Here is a 26,206-nt window from a genome sequence, read left to right as displayed (position 1 = left end):
CTCTCCTGTGGTTAAGTGTTCCACCAGACGACTTCAGATGGAAGTTTCTACCCATTGCTAAATCAACTTAATGAAGAATCTATGCTAAGTGCATGCAGAGTTACTCAGATACATAGGTTCCTAAAAACAAAGATATCCATCTCCTCTGGCAAATGAAATCTCAGAACTAACAGTTTTGAAACTCATCTCCACACAACCTTCGTTAATTTCCTTCAGTACAGAATCAAAGTTACGCATAAGTTTGTTGCACCACTTTCTTATGAGCACACGTATCTGTTCACTCACCTTGCCATGTGAAGGCTGCAAACAACTCTTCACTTTGGTTAATATTCTTGTTATGCAGTGCCATATTCACATACACAAAGTAGTTCTAAGGACAGACATTTTCTAATTCTAGGTTTCTTATGCTACCACAGATGAAGCAAAAGTATTCTTCTGTCTCAAAGAAAGCATTCCTCCACTTCACTGGAAACTAGGTAAGTGGCAGTCACCCAGTCACTGGATCAACCTTCTAATAGGCAGCAGCAGCCATAAAAGGAGGAGGAGTTAAAGCGAAGTAAGCAGTGCACTTCTATTTTTTTCCTTAGATATCAACTACAAATTGAAGCAAATCATATCTTCACCATTCTTTTTAGGAAAAAGTTTCCATAATGTTTTCATACACGTATAGAGAGAGGGAGACAGATACCGATAAAAATCCCTAGTTATGCTTCAAGAATATGATCATCATACTTACTCCCAATTTCAGTCAATTATAAGAAAGATGCAAACTTCAGCTGACAAGTGATTCGGATGTGACTGTAACTACATCCTGATTTGCGTTTCTGTATGTCTGTCTGGGACCACCTCAGCATCTTCCTGTAAGTTATTAGGCTCAAAAAATCTCATTTGATGACTCCTCTTTGGACAGTTTCTCAGACAAACATAAAATAAACTGTACTTATCTTGAATATTATGATTTGGCAGTTACAACAGTGTACATAAATCATCACGATGATGATGAATGGCTTGGGTCCAATTCCAACACCCTGCCATGGGCAGGGTTGCCAGCAATTAGTTCAAGCTGTCCAGAGCCCAACCTGGCCTTGAACCTCCAGGGATGGAGCATCCACAGAGTCTCTTTGCAGCCTGCTCCAGCACTTCACTCTCTAAGTAAAGAATTTCCCCCCAAAATCTAACCTAAATCTGCACTCTTTTAGTTTAAAACCATTACCCCTTATTCTATCACTACCTAGCCAATTAAATGATAGATTTAACATACAGAATTAACTCTAACTACAAATGTTTTAAACTAATGTGATGCATTTCACATCCAGATTGGGTAACCACACTTGAATCTTACATATAGAAGTGTCTACATAATCCTAAAATGCAAAATTTTAAGATGGACTCATTCAGAAGATTCAGTTTTAGACAGAAATTTACAGTCATAGTTACTGAACACTTTTGAGAATGCCAGGAAAACTATGGCAGCAATTCCAAAGAATTCTCACAAGCAGCTCACTATTTTCACAGAACACATTTTTATAGCTAAAAATAACTTTTTGCTGGGTGAAGGAGGAAAACACCAGTTTTGTAATACCTTGACTGCCAAATAATATATGGCTTAAAACCCCTGCCTCTCACTGATTGGAAATGCAGGTTCACGTTCACTGAAGAACCTTCTCTTGGAGCTCTGTGCTTTATCACACTGGAAATGCATGCATAGACCAGAGACACATTTGATGTCAAGTTGCTACCAGCACTAACAGACTTTGATTCCACCTCTTTATAAAAAAAAACTTTGAGGATAGTACACACCCCACTGACTACACACAATCAATTCAAACGAACTATGAAAGCGTTCATTCAACTCAAAATTCATTTGTTTTTGCAGTTCTGTTATCAGAAACAGGCTGAGCAATAATCATTAAGGCTTTGAATATACTTTCCACAGTTTAAAAAAATTCCAAGAATGAAAGTTCAACTGATAACAAGATTGCTTTAAATTATGGAATACTGTATTTGCAGAAGGCAATATGTTACTTTTATTTAATCATTTGCTATACGCCCTGGGTGGAGGCTGAAAGCACAAACGACAAAAAATCTCTGATCAGAGGTGGCAAGTATGTGGAAGAGGTAATCATTACAGAGAAACAGTAATCCAAATACCAAGTTCATTCCCCCGGGTGTTCAGTTTTGGGCACCTCAGTACAAAGGGGACACTGAGGTGCTGGAGCAGGTCCAAAGAAAGGCAACAAAGCTTGTGAAGGGCTTGAAGAATGCACCCTACAAGGAGAGACTGAAGGAACTGGTGCTATTTAATCTGGGGAAGAGGAGCCTGAATGGGGAGACTTTATTGCTCTCTTCCAGTATCTGAAAGGTGCTTACAGCGAAAGTGGCGTTGCTCTCTTCTCACTGGTGACAGGATGAGAGGAAATGGACTCAAGTTGTGCCAGGGTGGGTTTAGGTTGGATATCGGGAAAAACTTTAAAAGAAAAGGTTGTTAAGCACTGGAATAGGCTCCCCAGGGAGTCACCAGCCCTGGATGTGTTTAAAAACTGTTTGGATGTGGTGCTCAGGGACATGATTTAGTGGAAGGTTGTTAGAGTTAGGGTAGTATGGTTAGGTCGTGGTTGGACTCAATGATCTTAAGGTCTTCTCCCACCTGAGTGATTCTATGATTCTGTGGAAGAAAGAGGACTTAGCCATTTGCAGAATCATAGAATCCTTAGAGTTGGAAGAGATCTTTTAAGGCCATCTAGACCAAATCCCCTGCAGTAAACACGGACATACACAGCTAGGTCTGGTCGCCAAGGGCCTGATCCAGCCTCGCCTTGAAAGTCTCCATGGACAGGGCATCAAACACATCTCTGGGCAACCTATTCCAGTGCTTTACCACCCTAACTGTAGAAGACTTTTTCCTTGTGTTCAACTTAAACCTACCCTCTTTGAGCTTGAAGCCGTTTCCCCTTGTTCAAAGAGGGTAGATTTATCTAAAAGCTCTTACAGTGTTTTCCTCTTTTTACATGAAAAACACTTGAAATTATGACATGTAAGCATTTAGGTTTTTTTTTTTCTTCAACCTTTCTATACCATTTGATTTTTAACATATTAATGGTTTCTCCACATGATCTGATGCTATCAATTGTTTTCTTCAAGATCTGCTAGCTTTAAGGACTGCTGTAATCACAATTGACTGGTAGCAAAAAATAGTTATTATTTTCAGAACCAGAAGGCAGTGATCAACATTGATCTAATATTCACCTACCTGGCTTTCACACAATTTATATCTGCAGAAGAAACATCTAACAGCATCTTACAAGCAACAGTGACAAAATGCATCAGGGCAAACATCATTAAAAAAAAAAAAAAAAATCATAGCATCATTAATGCTTCTGAAAACAGAATTGCTGCATATGCCATACTGTTCACATCTCATATAATCTAGCACAATTTTTCCCCCCTCTTCTTCCCCCTTCATTATGTTTCTGACCTTGTTTCTAAATGAAACCTAATGATCAGGCAGATATGTGACATGCCAGCTCAGCTCTAAGGATGGCAGTCACACTAAAAGCACTTCCTCTCAACTCAGCTTTTTGTTTCACTTGTGCTGAAACGTTCAAATTTGAACATTACACTTTTAACATTAATCAGTTTACATTTACATTTTTCTCTTAAATAAATGTAAGAAAAAGAAGAAAAAAAAATCCTATGGCCTGGATATACTCACTCATGTAACGGAAGGTCTCCTCATCATGAACCGGAGAAGAGATTTCAGGAAGATGACCACGGTGGGTAGGAGACTGAATCCAGTCGTGATTTTCATAAAGATACAGAGAGTCCACTCGTAGTTTGTAATCTGGCAACTGTTCCTCTAGCATGCTCACCAACTCTACCTCAGGGAGGTCCTCACTGGAGCAGACATCTAAAAATGATTAAATGCCAGTAAGAGAACATAACTATAAAATACGCCATGTATTTCATATATGCTATAGTAGTACAGATTCTATTTACTATACTTTCATAAATCTTCAGTAGATTTGAAAATAATTATTCTGTACAGAACAAATGAGCAGAATACTTATTGATTTAATACTTAATTGATATTACAGTATTTACAAGTTTCTCATTTCTGAGTTACTGCAAAGCTTCCTGCAAAGCTGTTTTATCCATTACTCCCTCTGATTTCTTCAATACGTGTAATGAGTTTCAGTTTCTATCTTTTCCTGCTTATTGAACTAAAACATTTTACTGATAAATTTTGTAAGGTTTCATTGGCTTTAGCAAGATTACAGTTCTCTTTCCTGAAGGAAATTCATATTTTTCTGTTTCTTCTGTTTATGCTTTTGTTTGCCAATTAATATAAATTTTTAAAAAGTGACTAGAAATAGCAACTGAATGCTGCCTTGAAATTGGGCAACTTGATATGTGATAACAATGACAACAATTCTGTTATCATACATCTGGAATCACGATTTATGAAAACACAGTACCTAAAAATTCTGAACAGGAAATTTAACTCATCCTGATTTTCCTCCTCTTTGATATTATTGAAAAACAAAACAACACAAAAAACAAACAAACAAAAAAAAACACATTAAGTTGCTAAAATACTGCATCTCAAAGGTATATAATTATTATCATTTGAACATGCCCGCTAAAGATGAAGGCTATCTTCAATAACTTCCAATAGAAGAGAATGCCAGTAATGATTAATATGAAATGCAAGGCTGTTTTCAAGTTGGCGATCTGTAAAACATTAGATACATTCAAGATTTGTACCAGAATTATTTCTCCAACTCACCAGAGATGCTCTCCAAGATCCTGTGATCAAAATTCATGAGTCTTTCTTTACAGTTCACTTCTTTGGAAACTGCATTCTGTAGTCAGATTGTGCACTGTCCCTTTATTGCTTTGGTAGAAAGATGGCTTTGGTTTAGAGACAGAGTAATTGACAGCCATCAAGCTACCGAGATGCTAACAAATCTGGCATCAGTTCCCTTCTGTTGACTGGTTCTTATTCCAAATCTCTTAGGACATGCTCATTTCATCTGAGGTACTACTCATCAGCAGGAACATCTATAGGCTATTTCATAAAAGCTGCATAAGATCCTCAGCTCAGCCATAACCTAAAAATAAAACAAAGAGTGCAAGAATTTAACACATTTCAAATGAGATTAATATGACCTCATTTTTTTCAGTCTATTTCTTCTCTGTATCACCATTTAACTCAAAAAAATAAACAATCATTTTAATCCTTAGCTTACACACTTCATCATCATATGTTAAGTGTAGCGTTAAAAAAATGTCTTCTCCACACACTGATAAGATTCTGCTCTGAGCTTTCTACTCAGCTCTTCTCATGCGATAGATGCTCCAGTTCTTTAACCTCTGCAGGACACACAATTTGTACTGTCTCTTGTACTAAGAGCCCCAGAATTAAACACACAGCTGTACATGTTTCTCACCATGACTGAGCAGAGGGGAAAGATCACAACCCTTAACCAGCTTGTGATCCTCCTAATGTCATCCAAGATGGCTGTTAACTTTCCTTCTTACAAGGCAATACTGCTGGCTAATGGTCTACTTATTGTTTACCAGAACTCCCTATTCCTTTTTGGCAAAGGTTCTTTCCAGGCTGTCACCTCCCAGCATGTCCTGCTTACATAGTTTTATTCTGAGGTGTAGGACTTGGCATTTGCCTTTACTGAACAAGAGGCAGTAGACAAAAACTGAAATGCAGGAGATCCTGTCTGAACATTGGAAGCGTTTTTTTGTTGTGGTTTGTTTTGTTGTGAGGGTAACTGAGAACTGGAAAAGGCTGTCCAGACAGACTGTGGAGATATTCAAAAGTCATCTTTTTTGTAGGAAATGGTCCTAAGCAAGCAGCTCCACACAGCTCTGCTTTGAGCAGGTTTGTTGGACTAGATGGCCTCCAGAGTTCCCTTCTAATCTCAACCATTCTGTGAGTCACTTAAGATAACAATGCAGGTTCATAAGAAGTGCTTCATGTCATCAGATTCTTTAAGTTTTACTTCTCAGTTTAGCAAGTGCTTAAAAACTAAAAGCCTCAGAGCAGTTCTAACTGTGCTTATAATGCAACCATGATTGATAAAAGAAACAATCTCCTCACAAGGCAAGGTGATTTTGTGCTCTGTTTTCCACCAGACATGCCAATGTTACATTCCTTTCCTTGCAAGTCCTTCTTAAGGACTTCAATACACTATTAGACATTAATCAGAAGGAAGAAAAAAATAGAGACCCAAATGTTTAATAGTTCATATTAGCAGATAATGTTAATAGGGAGATGCTTGCAAACAGCCTAAAACTGCATAAAAATGAAAAATTATTGTTGCTTCTGGTTATTCAAGCTTCAATCCAGATACTGTTAGATTGCTGTATAAACAATGGTTATGATATCTACTCTAAACCATATTAAAAAGCTGCCAATTAGAAAATAAAAATCACTCTAAAGGAGAAATGATCAGAGGCAGTTACAAGACAATAAAGGGTTACAACAGTTGTGACTACAGTTAGGAGCCTGAGGCCAGTAATAAATCAGTTTGCAATGGCAATCCTGCCTCACATATGGGATATGCCAGCGTCCATACAGATGGCTTACCTCAACATCACGTGTTGCATTACTAATGTATACAGTGCAGTTACACAAGGTACTAAAAGCAGTACAAAACAGCTGGAAGGCGTCCCAGAAAATAGTCACAACAGGACACATCAAATCAATCCTATTTCTAAGCTGAACTTTTAAGCTACAATTCTCCAATAAATAACTTAATCTTATATTCCTTTTACACAGACATCTCATGGAACCATTGTACACCCATAATACCAATGACCCATAATAAGGTCAGGGGCATATGTGCCTGATAAAGTAGACACAGCGGGCTGTGCCACCTGCACATATTAACAACTGATTTTTTTTGCCTTTTTTTTTTCTCCCCAACCCTCTGACAAAACTCATATTCTTATCCAATTTTAAAAATATTATAAGGCGGAATCCTTCCTTAATCTGGCACTTTTGCAGCTACTATTCTCAACATTTCCTATAAGCAAATGTGAGAGTAGGACTGTATGTGTATTTGTAACTCATCTGCCTTGAGTTTCAAAGATTTCTTAAGCATCCCAGGAGAAACTGGATTTATTACAATAATACATCTCAATAATACTTGTTTTTCTGAAAAGTATATTCACTTCATAACTACATAACACCGGATGATATTTATTTAAGTCAATGTGTTATTTGTATTTGGTTAATCCTATAACAAAATACATCCTCTATATTTATTTTAAACTAAAAACTTGGTAGTCAAAAGGAACCAAAGAAATTAAAAGAAAGAACTAAGCAAAAAGCACCATGCTAGGTTTGCTACAGTTATTTGCCGTAACTGTAGAAGTTCATGATAGTGAATGATGAGAAGTTCAGATGTGTGCAGCTGGGATGAGTTTAGAAACACACAAGTCACTGTAGAGCAAGAAAAAACTCAGAACTCATTTGATTCTTCACAAGTCTGATTGAATCTACCCTTGAGTTTTAATAGTCTAAAAATGAATGTCATTTCCTCTCAAGACTGAGGCTAATCTCTCTTTTATGTAGTCCAAAGCAGAAACAGCATTTCTAGCAGGTCAGTCTCAGTTCAGCCAATCACGGGGAAAAAAGTAAATATTGAGTCGAAGTTTCTAGAGCACCATGCCAATAACAACCTACTGACTTCAAAGGGCAACCTCATTTGCAACACCCTTGAGAAGCAAACACCGCAGAAATCAATATCACCACTTTCAAAGTTTCTGATAGCTTTATTCCAGTGTACCATGGGATAACTTCTCTGGAAATTCAACCAGCCAATACACTGCACAATAAAAGCCTGAAGGAGGTTCCCCGACCCTGTTAGTCTGCCACAGTGCAACTACAGAATTAGTGCAATTACAGAATTATTCCTGAAGCATAGCAAGTTACAACCGTACTTACATCCACATGGATAACACCCTCAGCATCTATAATGTAGCTTTAATACACACAGCTCTACTATAAGATGGTTAGAAATTCAAATTAAGTAGTTAAGTTGTACAGAGATATGCCCAAAACAGGAGCCAGAGACTTTCTCAGGTATTCTTATATATATAGTCTGAATAAAAAATAAAAATAAAAATCCCACACAAGTTGGAAAGAGCGAATATGAAAAAGTATCACACAACTTAGGTCCGATATTTATAGTGAAAATGACTAAAACACTAAACTTTTAATGCCTTTGCTAACATCTAAACACTAAATTTGAACTAGTTCTGCCAGACATTTAGAAACCAAATCAGGAATTAAAAGTCAAGTGTGGCATTGACTAAAATCACAACACAAATGAAAATAATTTGAAAATTCTTCTTGTGTATAGAAACAAATTAAAGGGCAAAACACTACATAAGGTTACTTATTTAAACTGAAAAATGTATCAAAAAGGAAAAAAAAAGTAAAGTTGTTAATTTGGGGAAATAACTGCTAACTCCTTTATAACTTGACTGAAGCTTGACTGAAGCATCTATGCACCTGAAAAGTAAAATAAGACCATAAACTTTTCTTTGGTATTTTGCAATACACAACAGCAAGTTACAGAAAAGCAGAAACTTACATTAACCTACTTAAAATGATCTGTGCAGTTCTTTCCACTTTGTCTAATGTCCACTGAGGGCTCAGAGGAAATAATGCTACCAGAGACAAGGAAGAAAACACTTCTTGTTGCCCGAGTTAAACCTAGATGCTGTTCTCTTCACAAATACAATTTATTTTTTGTTCAGATTTGAAAACGAATTGTCTAAAAAGATGTTTGTACAGTGTGTAACCACAGCTCTGCCTTTTTTATCTTCTGCCTCACAACTACATGACAAAACTTGAAGCACTGTAATACTTCGCTGATACCACCTGGCCTTCTGGGCCATTTATCCTTAGAACTGCTCTGAAAGACCTGCAGTCGCCTCTGGCTCCAGTACTACATTGTAGTGTCAAAATGCACACACTAAGTGTGTTCTTGCTGCAGATTTCTTTAATTATTTTAAATTTTGAATGCTAAGTGCCTCTCTGTATATTTTATGATCTTCATCACATAGCCTCACACAACTCACTATAAAAGAGGATTAATTTAGTTGGCATATATGAATTTTGTCAGAAAGAGTTAAAGTTAGAGCTAACAGCCATCCCATTTTCCCCTTATAAAAAGGAACAGAGGTTTCAGTTTCCTGTTAGACAATTTATTAACAGTAAAGACATTCAAAGACATTAGTTACGAATTAAAGACACCTTCTGTTCTTATTTTACTGCACAAAAATGACAGCCCTAGAACTTCTTCCTTTCTCTGTTCCCTCTTTCACAGCCACGCATTCCTTTATTAACCACTGAACAGTAAAAAATGTGAAGGACTTGTGCTATAAACTATCAAGAGCAGAACGTGAGTGCAACCACACTGCACAAAAACTACTGATTTAGTACTTTCATTACTTCCTTTTTTCCTATTTTACATAATTGTTAAAAGATTTTATAACAAAATACCATTTCTATTGTTAGTGTACTACACTGTTTTTACAAAAGTGTACTTGCCATCAGTTTTACCCCCATATCCCTCATACACCTATTTCCCATTGATGTTGAAGTATCTTAGTAATAATTGAATATGAGAAAAACCAAGTCGAATTCAAATATTGAAGAACAGTTTACATGCAGAAGTGATGCCCTCTGAAGAGAAGCTAACACATCAGACAGCATTATACACACAAACATGAGATACACATGTGTGTATATTTCCATGCTCTCCAAACTAAACTCTCCATCACAGCATTCAGCTATCACAACCACACATTCCATTAAAGCACTGCTATTTCAATATCATTCCATCTTAGAAACAAGGAGACAAAAACAATTTCCTCGAGAACCTAGCAGGAGATCACACTAATTTTTTCTTCAGCAAGTCAAAAAATCTGAACCAAGATTAACTTGCAAAAGCAGGATAGATGGAAGTCTTAGAAAAGTTGAAATAGCCGTGACATATTATACAAATGAGTTATTCTGCTCTTTGTAACTGCCGCTCTGAACAAGACAAATGTAAAATGGCAGTTGTGCCATCTTATTTCAGAACTTAATTCTAAAGACTTTCTACCACTAGAGAACTCTGTTACTTCAAATTACAATGATCTGAAAGCAGAGATGAGCTGCTTTTACAGCAGGAAAGACTACATAAACAACGTAGGCGCTCATTTCTTCCTGCATAAAAAAAAACGCTTTCAAAATACTAGCATCTATTTTGACAACATCCAAACTCAAACAGAAACATCCTGTTATTTTCTCTGTTTTCTGTTTGTTGTGAGCAACTGTCTTCTCACCAGCATCTGGAAGGAGTAAATGAGATCTGTTCCTCTGTGTAGTTATAGGACTTGAGACAACAGGCCACAACTAACTCAAAGGAGATTTTGACAACAAGAAAGCAATGCCAAAGCAACACTACCTTTCCAAAAAGAAGCCAAATGAACAAGCCAGTTATCCTAGAATGCCATACTTTATTATTACATTAATATGTTAAGAAAATAATTGTATCAAGTATTAAACACACTGCTTTTTATTACCACAATTGGAATTCTATCAAGTCAGCTAATAACGAGAAAAATATTTTGCATGTCAAGGTTAACGAAACAGTTCTATTCTTGTAGTAAACATGACCACACTGAATTGCAGCCAAAGCATTCCTGGGACTCCTGCTCAGAAGCAGAAGCCAAATCTTCCAACAGTATATAGTAGACTATGGAAGACAAAGGAACACACACACTGAAAAACAAGGATCTGTGAAAGGGAACTTTTTCAATCACAATTACCACTTGCTGTGTACCTCACACCTATATTATTGTGCAGCCATTACTATCCCCACAGAAGCCTACTTAATGCTTGTTTTTCCTCTCATGTAAGAAATGGTATCATTTAAAAAAAATAGGCAAATGTAATCCAAATGATAGGATACTCAACACTACCAAATCATCATAAGCAATCCTGTATCAGACCATCAAATATAGGGGGTAACAACTTCCAGAAACTAACACAAAAAAATAGAACAAAACCAGAATTCCATATGCATCTCCTGGATGTTTTTCAAACTTGGGGTAGCAGCATCTTTCAGAAGCTGATGTGTATCAAGGAAGCCACAACATGGACCCTAACAGTTCTCTTGTGATCTTTGTTTGGCCTTAAGCCAAGCTGGACACTTTTGCTCCTTGTCAGCCCTGTATCTCCATACACAGCAAAACCAGCCGTTCAGTACACACGTATATGTTTTACGCTTACGCATGTATGAATTGTTGCTAAATGAAATTGCTAAATTTCACAGCTTGAGACCACAAACTCAATTGTGTTTACATGCTTGGAGGCTGTCTATATCATCCCTACCACACAATGTAGAAATACATGCTTAAATTAATTCTATCTTTGGCAGAAACTGTGGGGGCTAACTACATGAAATAACCATACGGAAAAGAACTGGGAATCAATAAAACTTCCTAAAAGCACAGCCATAACATTCAAATGTACACATTCTTCCAGGTAGACCTCCGGTGGCTTTTTTAATTATTCTCTTTCTTCAGATAGGAAAAAAAAAAAAAAAAAAAGAACTATCCTCTATTTGTTAGTCAGAAAGTATGAAAACATCACACACACTCTTGAAGCAAGAGCTGCACTTGTATTTCATTAAAGGTTTGTTGGAGGCTACCTTAAAAATCGAAGCTTACTGCCTATACTTCAGATGAACTTAAATAATATTTTCCACTAAGATCACTAACATTTTCAGGTTGATGCATAGTTGAATTCAGCCAAGTAAGCAGTTTAAATTTCTTAATATATACTCTAATCACTACTCAGAATTTTAATTGCTACAATTCTAAATTTATTAAAACAAACTAGTCTGATCAATGTGACCCGGCCATCAGAATATTGCTAGCAACCTAACTAGATAAAAGGATCTGTCATCTCTTTTGTTAACATCTCTGCAAAAATGCTATTTTGGTAGCTTCCTGGAAAATATATCAATGAATCACATGTTCATCCTTCCTGAAACACTGCCTTTCAACAGGGTGATATTCACCCCAGTCAGCCCTCTACTATATTAGATGCAAACTAACAACAGAACATTCAGATTTTCCAGCATTCTTCTTCTTAAATCATAATTTCAAATCCTCATCCCAAATTTGATGAACTGATACAGATCTAATAGAGGACGCCATCACTAAAGAGCTCTTAAGTTTCAGGTATATGCAATTTTTTTTTTTTTTAAAGTTACCTTTAGTGTTAGAAGTACAATTAAAAGAAAAAACCTTGAGGATGCATACCTTCAATACAAGAATAAGGTCAACAGCCTACTTAACTGCCCTGAAATGTATTTATACCAACTGCAAGAAAATAGACATTCAAAGCACAGGCAATGTAGACAAGACACAGAGGAGGAAAAACGAGCGCTGAGTTCATTTAGCCTGGTTGAAAAGCATTATGTACTAATTGTTGGAGGCACATTTCCTTTTTGTTCCTTCAATTCCTCCTTACCAGCCTTCCTCCAAACAGACAAATTGATGCCTCACTCTATCAGTACAGAGTGCCGAACGCTTTCACCTCTGAGGAATCACATCAACATCTGAGGTATCACACCAACTGTATGCACATCTAGTCAGGCTGTATTATGTGTGAGTGGGAACTGGAAGGGAAGGGAAAAAAAGCTTCGGAATTAATGAGATCTAGCTTCCCATGCATTTGTTCTACTGTTCTCCTTCCTCATTTGTCCATCACATCAAACTCTAGGGATGTTAAGATTAGTGCTGGAAATACGTGTAAAGACAACAGATTAACTTCAATACTTTCTACATAGTATTCTTAGCCAACAGCAAAGATAAAAATCCAAATAAATGCTAATAAAATGCATACTTTTAAAATAGAAAGTATGTGAAAGCTAACCTAAAATTCACCATGTCTTGTAACATTGTGTTAAGAATTATTTCATAGTATCTGATGTATCTGACCCACATTCTCACTGACAGACAACAATAACTCTGAAACATAACAAAAGCTGTTTTCAACAGCTTACAGTTGAAGATTACTTTCAATAATAATAATAATAATAATAATAATAATAATAATACAAGAGTGCAGCACCATGCAGCATTTTTTCACTGGGTGGCCAACAGGAAAAAAGCAATTACTGCATTTTACTCAGAAGCTCAGAATGCAACGCTGTAATTAAGAAGCTGATGGAACCCAGAGTCACCTTGCCCTAAAGTCCATACAAAACCTGAGACACAACTGATATTTCGCCAAACTTTGCCTTCTGTGAGCAGAGGCGCAGCCCCCCCATACGGAGCCCGTGTAGGTAAGGACACTGTTACCATGGAACGAACTTGGCGGCACGCTGAAGGTCACGCCACGCACAGCCTGCGGTCACTGCCATCGCCGCAGCAAAAGTCTGCCATTCGACCGCAGTCAGACACGTATATACTGTAGGCACAAAGCTTGACATCATACGTATCGACGCTATCGCCCGAAAATAAAGCTTAGCATCACATATATCTACGTTACCACCCGAAAAGATCTCCGCCAGCCTCACCGCAAGAACGGACGAGGGCTGCCGCTTGCCTCCCGCTCGAAACAGCGCAGCCCACCCGCAGCCACAGGCCCGCAGCCGGGGCCAGGCCATGCCACGGTCAGCTCTCGCGCTTCTCGACACGCGCCCGCTGCATCTCAGCAGCTTGTACTGAGAACTCACAGTGCGCCCATAAGCGGCACAGACACCCCAAATCAGCGCCAAGCAGCGCCTTACCCGCGCTCCTTCCAGAGCTCCGCCTCCCCGCCACCGCCCTGCGCCCGCGGCTGACGGGCAGCCGCCCGCCGTGCAATCAGCCGGCGACCGAGGAAGCGCGACGATGACTTCCGCCCGGCCGTCGCGGAACTACAGGCCCCGGCACGCCTCGCGGTGCGGCCGGGCCACCCGCCGCCAGGGGCCGGCTCGCGGCACACCGGGTCGCTCGTTGCCGAGGCCCCGCCAACCCTCGCAGCTCCGCAGGGTTCCGGGCTTGCGGCGGCGGGTACGAGCGCGGCGCTTCCTCACCCCCGTGGGGCTTCCCGGCCGCACTGGGGACCGAGAGGCTCCAAGCCGGCCGCGCCTTCGGAATTGGAGTCGGGGAGCCTGGCGGGCCGGGAGCGGGGTGCGGGGTAGCGCTGTGCCGGTCGCCGCGGGGCTGAGGGAGGCGGGGCGGCTGGGCGCCGCGGGGGAAAGGTGTGAGCTGAAGGGAGCTGAGCTAAGGGAGGCTGGAAGAGCTTTTCGCGTTCCGCTCCTTTTGTCGAGGACTTCGAGTCGGTATCTGTCAGAGATCGCTTAACTCCAACCTCTTCAGCCACTCAAACCCACAAGTAAGAGCTGCAGCCCCGCGTCAGAAGAACAGCAGTAACATTGATGTACCTGAGCTTTAGGCCTCCGCAACTCACGTCTTTCTGGAAATAGATGGAACTTACATCCTAAGCTTCAGCTGAGCTGTGATGATGGTCAGCTCAGCTGTGAGCCGCTGTCACAACCTGCAGTAGGAAAAAAAGGCTTAGGTTAGGGACCCAAAGCCATAATGAAAATGGACATATTAAATAGTGGAATTTAAAAAAAAATTAAGAAACAACATTATTAGAACAAATGCAGATTAGGGACACCTCTGCTGCCTGATGATACTCCTGCACAGCTCTGTACAAGTTCTGCGAAGATTTCACCTTAGCATACCCGAGTTACTAAGACATCTTTGCCTTGCCTTTTGTGGCTTACTGTCTCAAGCAACAGAGTAACTAAATTTGTATAATGAAACAAGGTTTCTTTTTCCAGGTATAACAAGGATACTGTAGCACTGAACTGGCCAACTGGTCTTGAGGTATCTGCATTTTTTTCCTACCCTACCACAGAATTCTTTGGTGAAGCGGGTAAGTCAAGCCCTTACCTTTTAACAGAGCCAAATACCTACTAAGGATCTCTCCATTTTTCATATTTGAAAAGGAATCGCACATATCTTCAAGCATTTTGTTTAGAGTAAGAATAGTAAGGACTACTGGTGGCTTAGTTATTTGGCAGGAGATGGTTGGTGCTTGTTCACTTTTCAGTGTTGCCTAGATTAAAGAGTATTCATAATATCCATGAAGGATATAATCAAGCTTAGGTCCCTGATTTATAAAATTATTGGGTTTGGATGTAGTAGTTCACCTTTTGAAGTTAACTTTCAAGCAATAATTACATGTTAACATGGAACAACCCCCAGCAATTGACTTCATGTCAGCTGTCAAGTAGGATTGATTCAACACAGTAGAAGACTTCCCTGTGAATCATCAGGTAGCTTAAAGTAAGTGAGGTAGTCCCACTGTATGCTAGAAGCTGCAATGTGCTTATTACACATAACCATCTCTCTTTGTCCTCTCTGTGTAAGCTTTCAGTGTGTTGGATGGAAAAGTCTGCTGGAAAACTTGTAGTGATTCTGATCCGTGAGGGAGTTTGAGTGCTGATTCTGTGATCAGTGATTTGATTTTTCTTATTCAAGTTCCCTACAATAGTATTTCTTCTTTCAGTTGTGAAATGTGAAGTGCAATAGCTTCTGGCTGGGTTTGTGAGCTAGTTCAGCTGTGCTTCTTTAAAATAAGCTGTTTTTTCCTCTTTCTTATGAACTGCTGATGATACACAAATCTATTTCTGTTTTATTTTCTGCACTTATGCAGTTGACTTGCAGTTAAATTGTTTGTTCAGAAATGGTAATAAGATGTCTAAAGTCATGAATTAAAAAGGAAATCTTTAAGTTGGAATATACATGGCATATCATTGGTTATGGAGTTTGACATCCATAAGCTGCTTAAAGGCTTAATAGAAAAGCAGGCCTTCCCAGCTCTGTAGAAGTTCTAGTGTGACATAACTAAGAGGAATCTCTCAGTGTCCTTTATGAGAAGACTTTTATCATGGGTTCATGCACAATGTGACATTGCTACTTTAATTGTTCTAGGATCAATGGGTGTATATGACTTTTCACCTCATCTAAAGTGGTTCCATGTCTTGTTTGGTAAGTTTGTATTTGGTAACCCTCAATGGTTGCAACCTTGTTAGCCAGCGACACCTTAAGTTAAACATCCTGGTGAAATGTTTTGCTTAGGGGGCTTTCCACAGTTCTGAGATATTGAAACTTTCTTGTATCAACTTTTGATGCAGGCTGTTTAGTTCCCAGCCTACCGTATGCTCTATACTGTTTTTTAACCTCTTGTATGTCTGACTTGTAGCTGAAAACTTTCTGAACTACAGCTTATTTGGATTACTTCTGTTATTTTTCCACTGCCTTGTTTAATAAATTGCAGCCAGACCGCTAATAACTCACTTGTTTCTTTTCTCAAGGACTGTTCCTGTATTCTACGTACACCAGTTGAGTCAATCAGACCAGAAAAGGAATCTCAGAGCAGCAGCCATGAATCCCTGGTAAGAAAAAAAACAAAATAATAATAACAAAAAAGCATTAACTGACAAAGTTCAGTATGAAGTTGCACATGTGGAAAAAAAGAGTGATCTCATTAGCGAGCACTTAATAAAATACTAAGAGGAAAAATAACTGGAGTACTCTGGGGCTTCCACTTCAGAAGATGACTGCTATAGACTAAGCATTACTCATAATCTTTTACTAGTTTAAAAACAAAACAAAAAACCCAGTAGCTTATTTGTGCAAGTCTCAGTGTAGTAAATCTCAAGCACCAGCTTGAATATTCCGACTTCAGTACTTTATTTTAGCATTCCAGTTGATGTTATTTATGCATTAATTTTAAACATAAATGCACATAGTAATTCTGAGAACTATGTTTCTCTCCACCATTAGGCTGATTCTGAGCTAGCCTGGATTCCACCATCTAAAGGAGGGAATGAAACGATATTTTGCTCTTCCAACGTCTCTCATTATGAACTCCAGGTGGAAATAGGTAACACAACTGTAGCTTAAAATAATTCTTGTTCTTGAAGATGCATTCTCTCTGTAGCTATTGCTAACCGCAATAAATATTAAGTTTGGAAAACGTATGATCAGCTGACTAAAACTATTCTTGTTTCTACTGCCCTTATTCTTGAGAAAAACATAGATCATCTTGTTTCAGTTAGCACTTGCTTTAAAACATAAGACAAATTAACAAATTTTTCTTTTGGTATTTGTGCATTTGGATGCCATTGCCTAAAATCTGTGGCATGCAAACAATAAATACAACGTTAAGTAACATCATAGCTTGTCATTTGGCTAGTTGATTTGATTGTCTTAATGATGGCAGCACTGAATCGCACTGTGCAAGCTTAAAATCATAGAGTTATTTGATTTGGAAAGGACATTTAAAGGTCACTTAGTCCATATTCACTGCAATGATCAGGGACACCTACACCAGGTTGCTCAGAGCCCCATCCAGCCTGACCTTGAATGTCTCCAAGGATGGAGCATCCACCACCTCTCTGGGCAACCTGTGCTACTGCCTCACCACCCCTACTTTAAAAAAAACTTCTTATGTTCAATCAAAATCTCCCCTTTTTAAGCTTGAAACCATTTCCCCTTTTCCATCACAGCAGACCTGCTGAAGAGTCTGTCCCCTTCTTCTTGTAGCTCCCCTTTAGATATTGAAAGGCTGCTATCGAGTATCCCTGGAGTATTCTCTTCTCTAGGCAGAACTGCAGCTCTTGCTCCTCTTGCAGGGGAGGCGTTCCATCACTTGGACTATTTTTGTGGCCCCCCTCCGGATGCTCTCTAACAGGTCCACGTCTCTCCTGCTTGTTCTAATGCTTGTGTTTAAAGGGCTGCTAATGTATCATAGAATGACCAAGGTTGGAAAAGACCTAAAAGATCACCCAGTCCAACCGTTCACCTATTCCCAATAGCTCCCACTAAACCATGTCCCTCAACACAACATCCAGTCTTTCCTTGAACACCCCCAGGGTCAGTGATTCCACCACCTCCCTGGGCAGTCCATTCCAGTGCCTGACCACCCTTTCTGAAAAGTAATACTTCCTAATGTCCAGCCTGAATCTCCCCTGTAGATGCATTACTGATGCTGACAAATGTTTAAATGTTCTTTGTTCTAAAGACATTCTAAAATTCTAAAAACAGCAGAATCAAGATCTAATTTGTGTATATATTTTGCCCCAACTACTTAAGTTGTTGGTGTGCTTAAAGAAAACATCATGCTGCTATCCACTACAATTCAGAACTGTAAAGTTCTTTAACTGCAAAGAAAATTATGTGGTGATTTACTACGTTTTCTAATATTAAGGTATCAACTTTTGGTTTCAGGAAGGAGATTCAACAACTTAACTTCAATCTACCTTGCACGGCATACCCCTACAGGCACACAAGTTGCCATAAGAATCACAGACCTAGAAAGCTGCTCAGAAGAGCATTTGAAAGCCTTACAGGTAAAGCAACAGCACTTCTGAAGCCACTTTGGAACATTTAAAGGTTTAGTAAACCAATGCAGCCTTCGTGCTTTTACTGGGCAGTTGAATTCAAATTTTCTCTTCAAAGGAATAGAAAAGGCATGCGCAAGTTTGAAAGATTGCTTTCTGAAGAAACCATTGACAAATGGTTTAGAAATCATCATGGAACTTTACAACTCTTCCTTTGAAACACATTTTGTGCTCTGCATTTAACAGCAAAACTTACAACTGTGAACAAACTAGACTTCAGAAAAATGCAATCACATCCAAGCTATTTGCATATCTATTGCAGCTATGCTCATCATATGCAATTTAGAATAAATACACTGAACGGTTTTTTTTCTACTGATTATTGACAATTAATGCTTTTAGTAAGACAGTTGTTTTATGATTAATACATCCATTTTCATTTAATTCCATAGAATGAGGTGGTTTTATCCCACTTTTTCCAGCATCCCAACATAATGACACTTTGGACAGTGTTTACAGCTGGTAGTTGGCTTTGGGTCATTTCTCCATTCATGGCCTATGGTAAGAACTGTTAACTGCTATTTTGGAGTAAGCAAACGGACTGATGAAATTTGGGCTATGCAGTTGAGAAGTGTTTTTTTCTGTAAGAAACTACTCATAAAAAAGGGAGGAAAAAAAAAAAGGGGGGGAGGGGGAAGGTGGGAAAAGAAAAAAAACCCTAATAGACACACTTTCCCAAAGCACTTGTTTAGATAAGTCTTCTGTATATCGCCTTCCTCCCCAGAAAAGATTGACATTTGAACTGCATTAAATTTCACTTAGTCCTAACCCCCACAAAGTACTGAGTAGTAAGTGGGAGATGCATTTGATCTTACAGAGTAGAAAACTTGTTGGTTTCAGTGCAGGTCTGGCACAGGCTTTCAGTTTGCAAGCATGACATGAGTGCAATCCTTATGACTGATGGATGCTTCAGTTGCATTCGTTAAGTGTTCCTGACATACCATAGTCAATACAAAGGTGAGAATATCACTCTTGGCAAATGCATACCACGAAAGAGGCATAGAAATAACTTCAAGGTGGCTTGTTAGGTTTAGGGTATTTTTTCCCCGCTGCTTCCAGGTTCTGCTAGACACCTGCTGAAGACTTACTTTCCTGAAGGAATGAGTGAAGCTTTGATAGGGAACATCCTGTTTGGTGCAATCAGAGGATTAAATTACATGCACCAGAATGGCTACATTCACAGGTAGGACAACATCAGTGCCATAGGTAAGAATCAGATTACAGGATCTACTTGATTAGGAATTTAGTTTTGCTACAAAACCCATACTCGGTTCAACTGTCATCTTCTTTCTTTTTTCCATATATTTCTTATGGCAGATGCAGACAGTACTGGCTGTTTCATTTTGTTAGTTTGTTTTTGAATAATGCAGCAGGATAAGTAAATCCTTCCTTACTTTACCCTCTTTGCAGGGAAGGAAAGACGACCCTTCTCTGATGTCTGGCAGTCAGTTTTTCTTGCTAACCATCTCTCAGGGTGTATTCAAAAGACAGCTCATGAAAATAATCTGTTAAACAAAACCGCATGTAAACTGCCCAGTATAAATTAAAGATTTTCGTATTTCTACTTTAATAGTGTTTTGAGTAATTTGTCTAACTAAAATTTACCACTTTTTGTTACAGGAATATTAAAGCTAGCCACATTCTGATTTCAGGGGATGGACTGGTTTCTCTCTCTGGCTTAAACAACCTCTACAGTTTAGTTAACAATGGACAAAAGTCAAAGGTGGTGTATGACTTTCCTCAGTTTAGTACATCTGTACTTCCTTGGCTGAGCCCTGAGCTACTGAGACAGGTCAGTTAAAATACACTTCACTCTTCTTATTCCAAGTTAACATGAAGTACTCAACTTCCATCTTACATCTGCTTGTACAAGTGCAATAGAAGCTGTTGAACTGCAACTTAAAAGTTTCATTCTCCTAAAAAGAACAGGTTTTACATCTGTTGGTGAGGTGGTACTTACAGCTGAATCTGCCTGATTCTCTTCCTGAAAACTAGAGCACTGTCTTCAGTGCAACATCACAAAAAAAAAAAAAAAAAGCCTGTTTCAAGTTGTTGATTGCCTCAATCCCATTTAGATTACAGAATTTTAGAATTGTGTCTTGACACTGGTATTTGTGTTTCTGTTTGCACCCATCAACGGCTTCTGCGCTCCAGAACAGTTTTATTTCTCCCACAGGATTTGTCTGGGTATAATATGAAGTCTGACATCTACAGTGTGGGAATAACAGCATGTGAATTAGCCAATGGACATGTTCCATTTCAAGATATGTCTCGCACTCAGGTATGATGCTAGCCTCCATTTCTACTTCAAAGGACACAGATTATTTTTTTTTGTTTTTACATAAAGCATTACTGAGATAAAGCAGTGCTTTCGCTGATGAAATGGTGGCCGCTTTTAGTTATTTCAAACATGCATGTTTCTTGCTAGAGTAAATAATCCTTTCTCATAGACTCACAGCATAGCCTGAATAGGTCTGTGGGTGGTACACTTGTAGAACCGCTCTTCCTTTCTACTAGATGCTGCTGCAGAAGCTGAAAGGTCCCACATACTATCCCTGGGATATAAATGCCTTCCCCCATGGGGAATCCAGAATGAAGAATTCCCAATCAGGTGTTGATTCTGGAATTAGTGAGAGTCTGACACGCACAATGACAAGCGAAAGACTACAAAGTCCTGTTTCCAAAACATTTTCCCCTGCATTCTACAACTTGGTAGAACTTTGCTTGCAACAGGACCCTGAGAAAAGGTAACGCTCTGGTGAAAACTAATTTTGTGTCATTTTAGTCTTAGACCAGGTCTAGTAGGGCTTAGGATGCAGCAATTAGTTGAATACTGTTACAATCAGAATTTCAGACCAGAATTACTACACAAAACCCTACACTTACCTTTAGTCTTGTTATTTAAAAACTGTCTTATCTGACAAAGGAATCATGCTTTTAAAGTTTTGTTTGACTCCATTTAGGCCTGATTTTCTTACGGTATGAATCTGTCTCGTATTGCAGTTAGACAAGTAAAATTAATTTTAAACACACACTTTGTTCAAGAAACAATGGCAAACTTAAGTATATGTTTTCAGTATAACACCTCTTCTGAATGAGCCAAAATCCCTTGTTAAGCAGAAAAGTAAAAATAAAATCTTTAAAAGAAATCTCATCTCTTTAGTAGCGCCCTCGTTACAAATTGTGACACAGAACATAGGAATCCTATGCTGCCTTTCTCATGATTCACATTTGATCACATGCATCAATAACGACACACCTTGAACTGCTTTGTCAGACTAGGCCCTTTCCCAAGACGACTAATTTAACTTTGCAGAATATAATCATATTGTTCATTTTACAATGCAGGCCATCAGCAAGCAGTTTGCTTTCTCATACGTTCTTCAAACAGGTGAGTTCACTAAATTTTTATTAAATGACACATTTATCAAAAATAATCAAAATAAGTCCTAAAATATTGGAGTGGATTACAAAATATTTAGGTCAGCTGGAAGCAAAACCATCCTGTAACAGCTCATCTGCTTCAGACAACTTTTGTAAAAAGACACATCATTAGAATAATCTATTTTCCCTTTGATAATGTTGCTATAACTTAGGTCAGCCTAACTGATGAGAAAATTGGTAAGTATTCAGGATTTCAAGCAGAAGAATTCCATAGCTAATTCATGAAAGATTAATTCAACTTTCTGTGGAGTGAGGAAAGATAAACCTCCTACCCTGTTTTCAATACTGTAACATGCAAGAAGTTGGCTCTACGACTTTTATGTGTTTTTAATTAAGTCAGGTGCAAGTTCATACAGATTTTTTTGCAGGCCTCTTTTGATTAACTTTTCTTCTTCATAGGTAAAAGAACAAACACAGAGCTCGCTCCTGTCCCTATTACCGCCCCCTGTTCAAAACAACAGATCAGAGTTCTTGACGCTGCCCTCGGCAGCAGCAGAGGCTGAACCTGGACGTATTGCTGCAACTCAACATGATACAGCCTGGGAATTCTAAGTAGATACCAAACGATCATACCTCTCTTGTGCTTCAAAGAAGGAAAATGTGATTTCTACTTGCTGCTTTAGTTTGTATGGTTAAAATACGGTTAGACACTGTACACTTGAAAATGCAGTTAAAGTGGCCATATTCCATTAACTTCATCATATGTTTGCATCAGGAAGTGCAGTATGCCTCATTTTGTCAGATCTCAAGCAAAACTGCATGTAGGAGATAAGAATTCAGTTGTTCTCCTCTTTCGAAATACTTAACATGAGGGTTCCTGCTGTATCTTTACTTTTTACTGCACTTTTTAGCTCATATTACTGCAGTCCAAGTGCCTTTCTGAATTCAGGCTTTGTCTTTTGTCTACAGCTTTTCTTCAGTAATCTATTTATCTTTCATTGTTGCCTAAATTATCTTAGTGAAGAGGAATCTTCCATTTCCAAGCCTAAATTTGAAACTGCAGAAATGAATTTCTTATACAAATCGCGTTTCTTTTTCCTGCCTCTCAGAAGGTGTGTTGGCCAGTTGACATGCTGTCAGTGTTTGCCCTGAATTAGCTAGCAAGTCTTTCCTGCAGTTTCAATACTGTATATTGACCAAAGAAGCTAGTTGAAAACGCTGTTGCATTTTTCTGCATCCTTAATACAGATCCGTGCTTTTGCATCTTCATTTAGTCTTGCATCATCTTAACTAGCAATTTGAGAACCTCCGATAATGTAAAGGAAGTCTTAAGTTATAACACATATAGGTTAATTTTGAAGACTTGTTAAATGATCTGAAGTCACTGTGTTTTTGTTTATACTGTGTACCAAGAATTATCTGGACCTAATATTGTTTTCTCAAAATAAGTTACAAGACACATTAAGCTTCATCCGTGTTACTGCTTGCAAACATCTTCTGCAGTCAGATTCCCACGATTCAATTCAGAGCACAAATTCACAAGAATCTGGGAAGTTTCGTTGTCTCTTCCCTGAGGAAAAACTGCCCTTGTGCCCACAAAAATCACTAACTTCTCATCTCCCACACTACACCAAGCAACTCAAGCTGAACAAAAGCAGCATTATTTATTTATTTTTTTTAAAATTAAAACTGCAACCTCATCATGTTTTAGAAAAAGCTGTGTCCCAAGCCACTACTACTTGCTGACATAGGTTCTAACAATAGTGAAAATGTATAAATAGTGAATGGATACATTTCAGTTTTTCAACACACGGAAATTCCACTGTGAAGTGCTCAAATCTGACATAGCTGGGCCTATGTGTAACCAGCCCCGCAAATACTTCTGCTTTGCCAGCAGCTTCTCTTCAAAGTCTTGAATGCACTGGAAGGCACAAACAATTCTAAACAATCACACTGAAATATTAACAAAATACTTGACACTACTCATTATGCTGTGAAGGGAACTCATAGTTCAGAACATAATAGGTACAACTAAGCTTAAGAGCCTGTCAATAAACTTGCCCTGTCTGCCTCCATATATTTCTATAATTCTTGTACTCCTGTTTTCACCACAATTCAATCATACTAACAGCTTCTTGTTACTGCAAGAAATGTTTCAGATTTATGTCAGTCATCAGTTAAGAAAATAGTTGTTAAACCACTAAGTTACTCCTGTTAATCATACCAATATTAGCTTGTGGGCTCTTCAGAGAAGACATTAGACTCACATAAACCCCACAGGGTTCTTTATCCCTAACCACTGCAAATCTTGATTGTTTTAAAATAAACTATGTAGCACTTACAAGTATTTTTGTGTAACTGTACACATAAGCCCCAAGTCAAGTAAGTGAAAACGGATATTTTGCACATACTTAAATTAGAGATGTCTGAACAAACATTAGTTCACTTTTGTTTGTTTCAAGAAAGCCTGATGCCAAACATCTCAGGCAGCTGAAGAGCTAGGTTTGCAAGCTTCACTTGAAATAACAGCACTCTACACTCTCTGTAACAATGAGCCTGAATACTCATAGCAAAGTGAAGTAAAGCATAGACTGACTTAAACAGACAAATATTCCAGTCTCTGGATTAAGTTTACAGAGAGATTTTTTGCAGTTCTGCTCATTAACTGTGATACTTTCTTCTAAGGAATAACACAAAACGTGTTAACACAAACGTGTGTTAATGCATCAGTTAACACGGTTGTATAATCAATGAATATTAAGGTTATAATTACAAAATAAACGAGAGTTAGGCAAAGCAGATTATAATAACAAAAAGAAAACAGATTGAAAGCATACCCATATCCTGGGCTCGCTTACAAAACTCCAGCAGAGTGGATCTCCAGACGAGATCCTTCCCCACTGGTAGCCAGCTCTTAAATGGATCTAGGAGGGGTGGAGCCTGGCTTCACCTCTTCCAGCAGCACAGCTGAATTGCCTTCACCTGTGCTCCTGTGGCTGACTCATGGCTCGCCTCAGGTGATCAATCAGAGGTTCAGGCCGTGACTCAGCAGTTCCCATACAACAGCAAATGTGTAACCATCATACTGTTGAACTAGACACAGCTGCATGGCACTGAAAACAAGATACACTGAAAATTAGATACAGTGCTGTAAAGAAGTTTTTGCATACAATTTGTATTTTCAAAACCTGACATAAGTGATCTGCACTGATAAATGCAGGTTGACGGACTTCCTATTCCAAACTGACATGCTTCCAAGCACAATGAAGCTCTAATTTCTCAGAACATCCATGTATTAACCCTTACTCAAACCAATTACATGTCATTAGCATATGAACTAGTGCTGAAGTCAGACTTAAAATTTTCAAAGAATCTCGCACGTAAGCTCAATGGGAGACATTGTAAGAATTTTCATACATTTACAAAATGTTCTCATGCCCTATGAAACAGAAATTAATAGATGGATTGCTTCTGCAATTTTGACATTTGTAGAAACAGAAGATCACAAGTGGTCTGGGTTGTTTTTTTTGTTGTTGGTTTTGTTTTTTCTTTTTCTTTTTCTTTCTTTTCTTTCTCTCTCTTTTTTTTTTTTTTGCTGCCATCTTTCTCTTATTTAGCATTTAACACTATGTAATGTAATTAAAAACTTGTCACAAAAGAAAACTTCTGCTATATATCATCCTTAACACAACCATGTTATTATGTTTCCTACTGTCTTGGTCTAATGACAGATGCAGCAGCTTGTGAATGTCTGAATGGATGAACATAGGATAAAAATATGATTTAGTCACAATAAACTTGATTCTCTATATAAAGTACGTCAATAAGAATCCAGTATGGAGAAATGATTGTTTCTTCCAACTGATATCAATGAACAAAAGCAAGCATTACCAAAAAATTACCTACTTTTACCTTACATCTCTCTTTTCCCTACCTCCTTTTTCTACTCAAAAGTGATGTAAGCAGTTTTTAGCCTGCGAAATAATGGAAAAATGTTTAAAAAAGACTGTTCTCAATGTGTCTGACAAGAGGGAGGTACCAAAAGTAGGTGACTTATGTATCTTGTCTTTAATACTAGCAAGTAGTTCTGCTAAAGTACATTAGGTTGTCTAATAAACCACTAAAACACCTAAGCTAGCTGTAATGACTTGTCCCAATGATGGTCTTCTCTGACTGATGAAGAAATACTATAATTCAGAGATCCTGCACAACACATCCTGTGAGACTAATGTCCAAAGAACAGGAATATGAACCACACTGCAAAATCAATTTAGTTGGTGCAACAGTGCAGCAGAGACTTAACGACTTAGAAAAGAAAGCACTGAAAA

General features: G+C 38.4%; 2 protein-coding genes across 15 annotated transcripts in view; one reads left to right on the top strand and one right to left on the bottom strand.

The window, feature by feature from the left end:
- The window catches only part of TRAK2 (trafficking kinesin protein 2), a 64,306-nt gene extending 47,826 nt beyond the window's left edge, over window positions 1-16,480 (bottom strand). For 6 of the 11 annotated variants that reach the window (XR_008204917.1, XR_008204918.1, XM_052676303.1 and 3 more), the window contains exons 1-4: window positions 16,387-16,480; window positions 14,460-14,572; window positions 4,787-5,111; window positions 3,713-3,907 (exon numbers count right to left, since the gene is read on the bottom strand). Coding sequence is in view for 9 of the 11 variants with exons in the window: in XM_052676303.1 (XP_052532263.1) it covers window positions 3,713-3,907; window positions 4,787-4,823 (232 nt within the window). In the remaining 2 variants the exon portion in view is untranslated. Of the gene's footprint in view, window positions 1-285; window positions 2,693-3,712; window positions 3,908-4,786; window positions 5,112-12,556; window positions 12,649-13,607; window positions 13,740-13,766; window positions 13,787-13,820; window positions 13,905-14,459; window positions 14,573-16,386 lie in introns of those variants that run through there. The other 5 variants (XM_052676304.1, XM_052676308.1, XM_052676306.1 and 2 more) reach the window with 5 other exon arrangements.
- Window positions 13,964-25,706, top strand: STRADB (STE20 related adaptor beta). Of its 4 annotated transcripts, none has more exons than XM_052676365.1 (13): window positions 13,964-14,085; window positions 14,865-14,959; window positions 16,021-16,077; window positions 16,404-16,484; window positions 16,876-16,975; window positions 18,322-18,443; window positions 18,917-18,995; window positions 19,554-19,677; window positions 20,115-20,286; window positions 20,671-20,775; window positions 21,012-21,241; window positions 21,843-21,885; window positions 22,338-25,706. In XM_052676365.1, the coding sequence occupies exons 3-13, from the start codon at window positions 16,066-16,068 to the stop codon at window positions 22,488-22,490; spliced, it is 1,221 nt and encodes a 406-aa protein (XP_052532325.1). In that variant the 5' UTR covers window positions 13,964-14,085; window positions 14,865-14,959; window positions 16,021-16,065; the 3' UTR covers window positions 22,491-25,706. The 4 variants fall into 4 exon arrangements, with proteins under 4 accessions (XP_052532325.1, XP_052532323.1, XP_052532326.1 ...); XM_052676363.1 differs by having other exon boundaries at window positions 18,887-18,995; XM_052676364.1 differs by having other exon boundaries at window positions 14,083-14,205; window positions 18,887-18,995.
- The last annotated feature ends 500 nt before the right edge of the window (window positions 25,707-26,206 follow it).

The sequence above is a fragment of the Tympanuchus pallidicinctus genome, unplaced genomic scaffold (assembly GCF_026119805.1).
Source record: "Tympanuchus pallidicinctus isolate F22 unplaced genomic scaffold, pur_lepc_1.0 scaffold15, whole genome shotgun sequence".
NCBI classification, from domain to species: domain Eukaryota; kingdom Metazoa; phylum Chordata; class Aves; order Galliformes; family Phasianidae; genus Tympanuchus; species Tympanuchus pallidicinctus.
This window is presented reverse-complemented; position numbering and strand designations above follow the sequence as displayed.

Coding starts and splice junctions, on each gene's coding strand:
- STRADB (XM_052676363.1), top strand. Junction 16,976..18,321: donor TGAACTCCAGGTGGAAATAG/GTAACACAACTG, acceptor TTTTGGTTTCAG/GAAGGAGATTCAACAACTTA. Junction 20,287..20,670: donor GCCCTGAGCTACTGAGACAG/GTCAGTTAAAAT, acceptor TTTCTCCCACAG/GATTTGTCTGGGTATAATAT.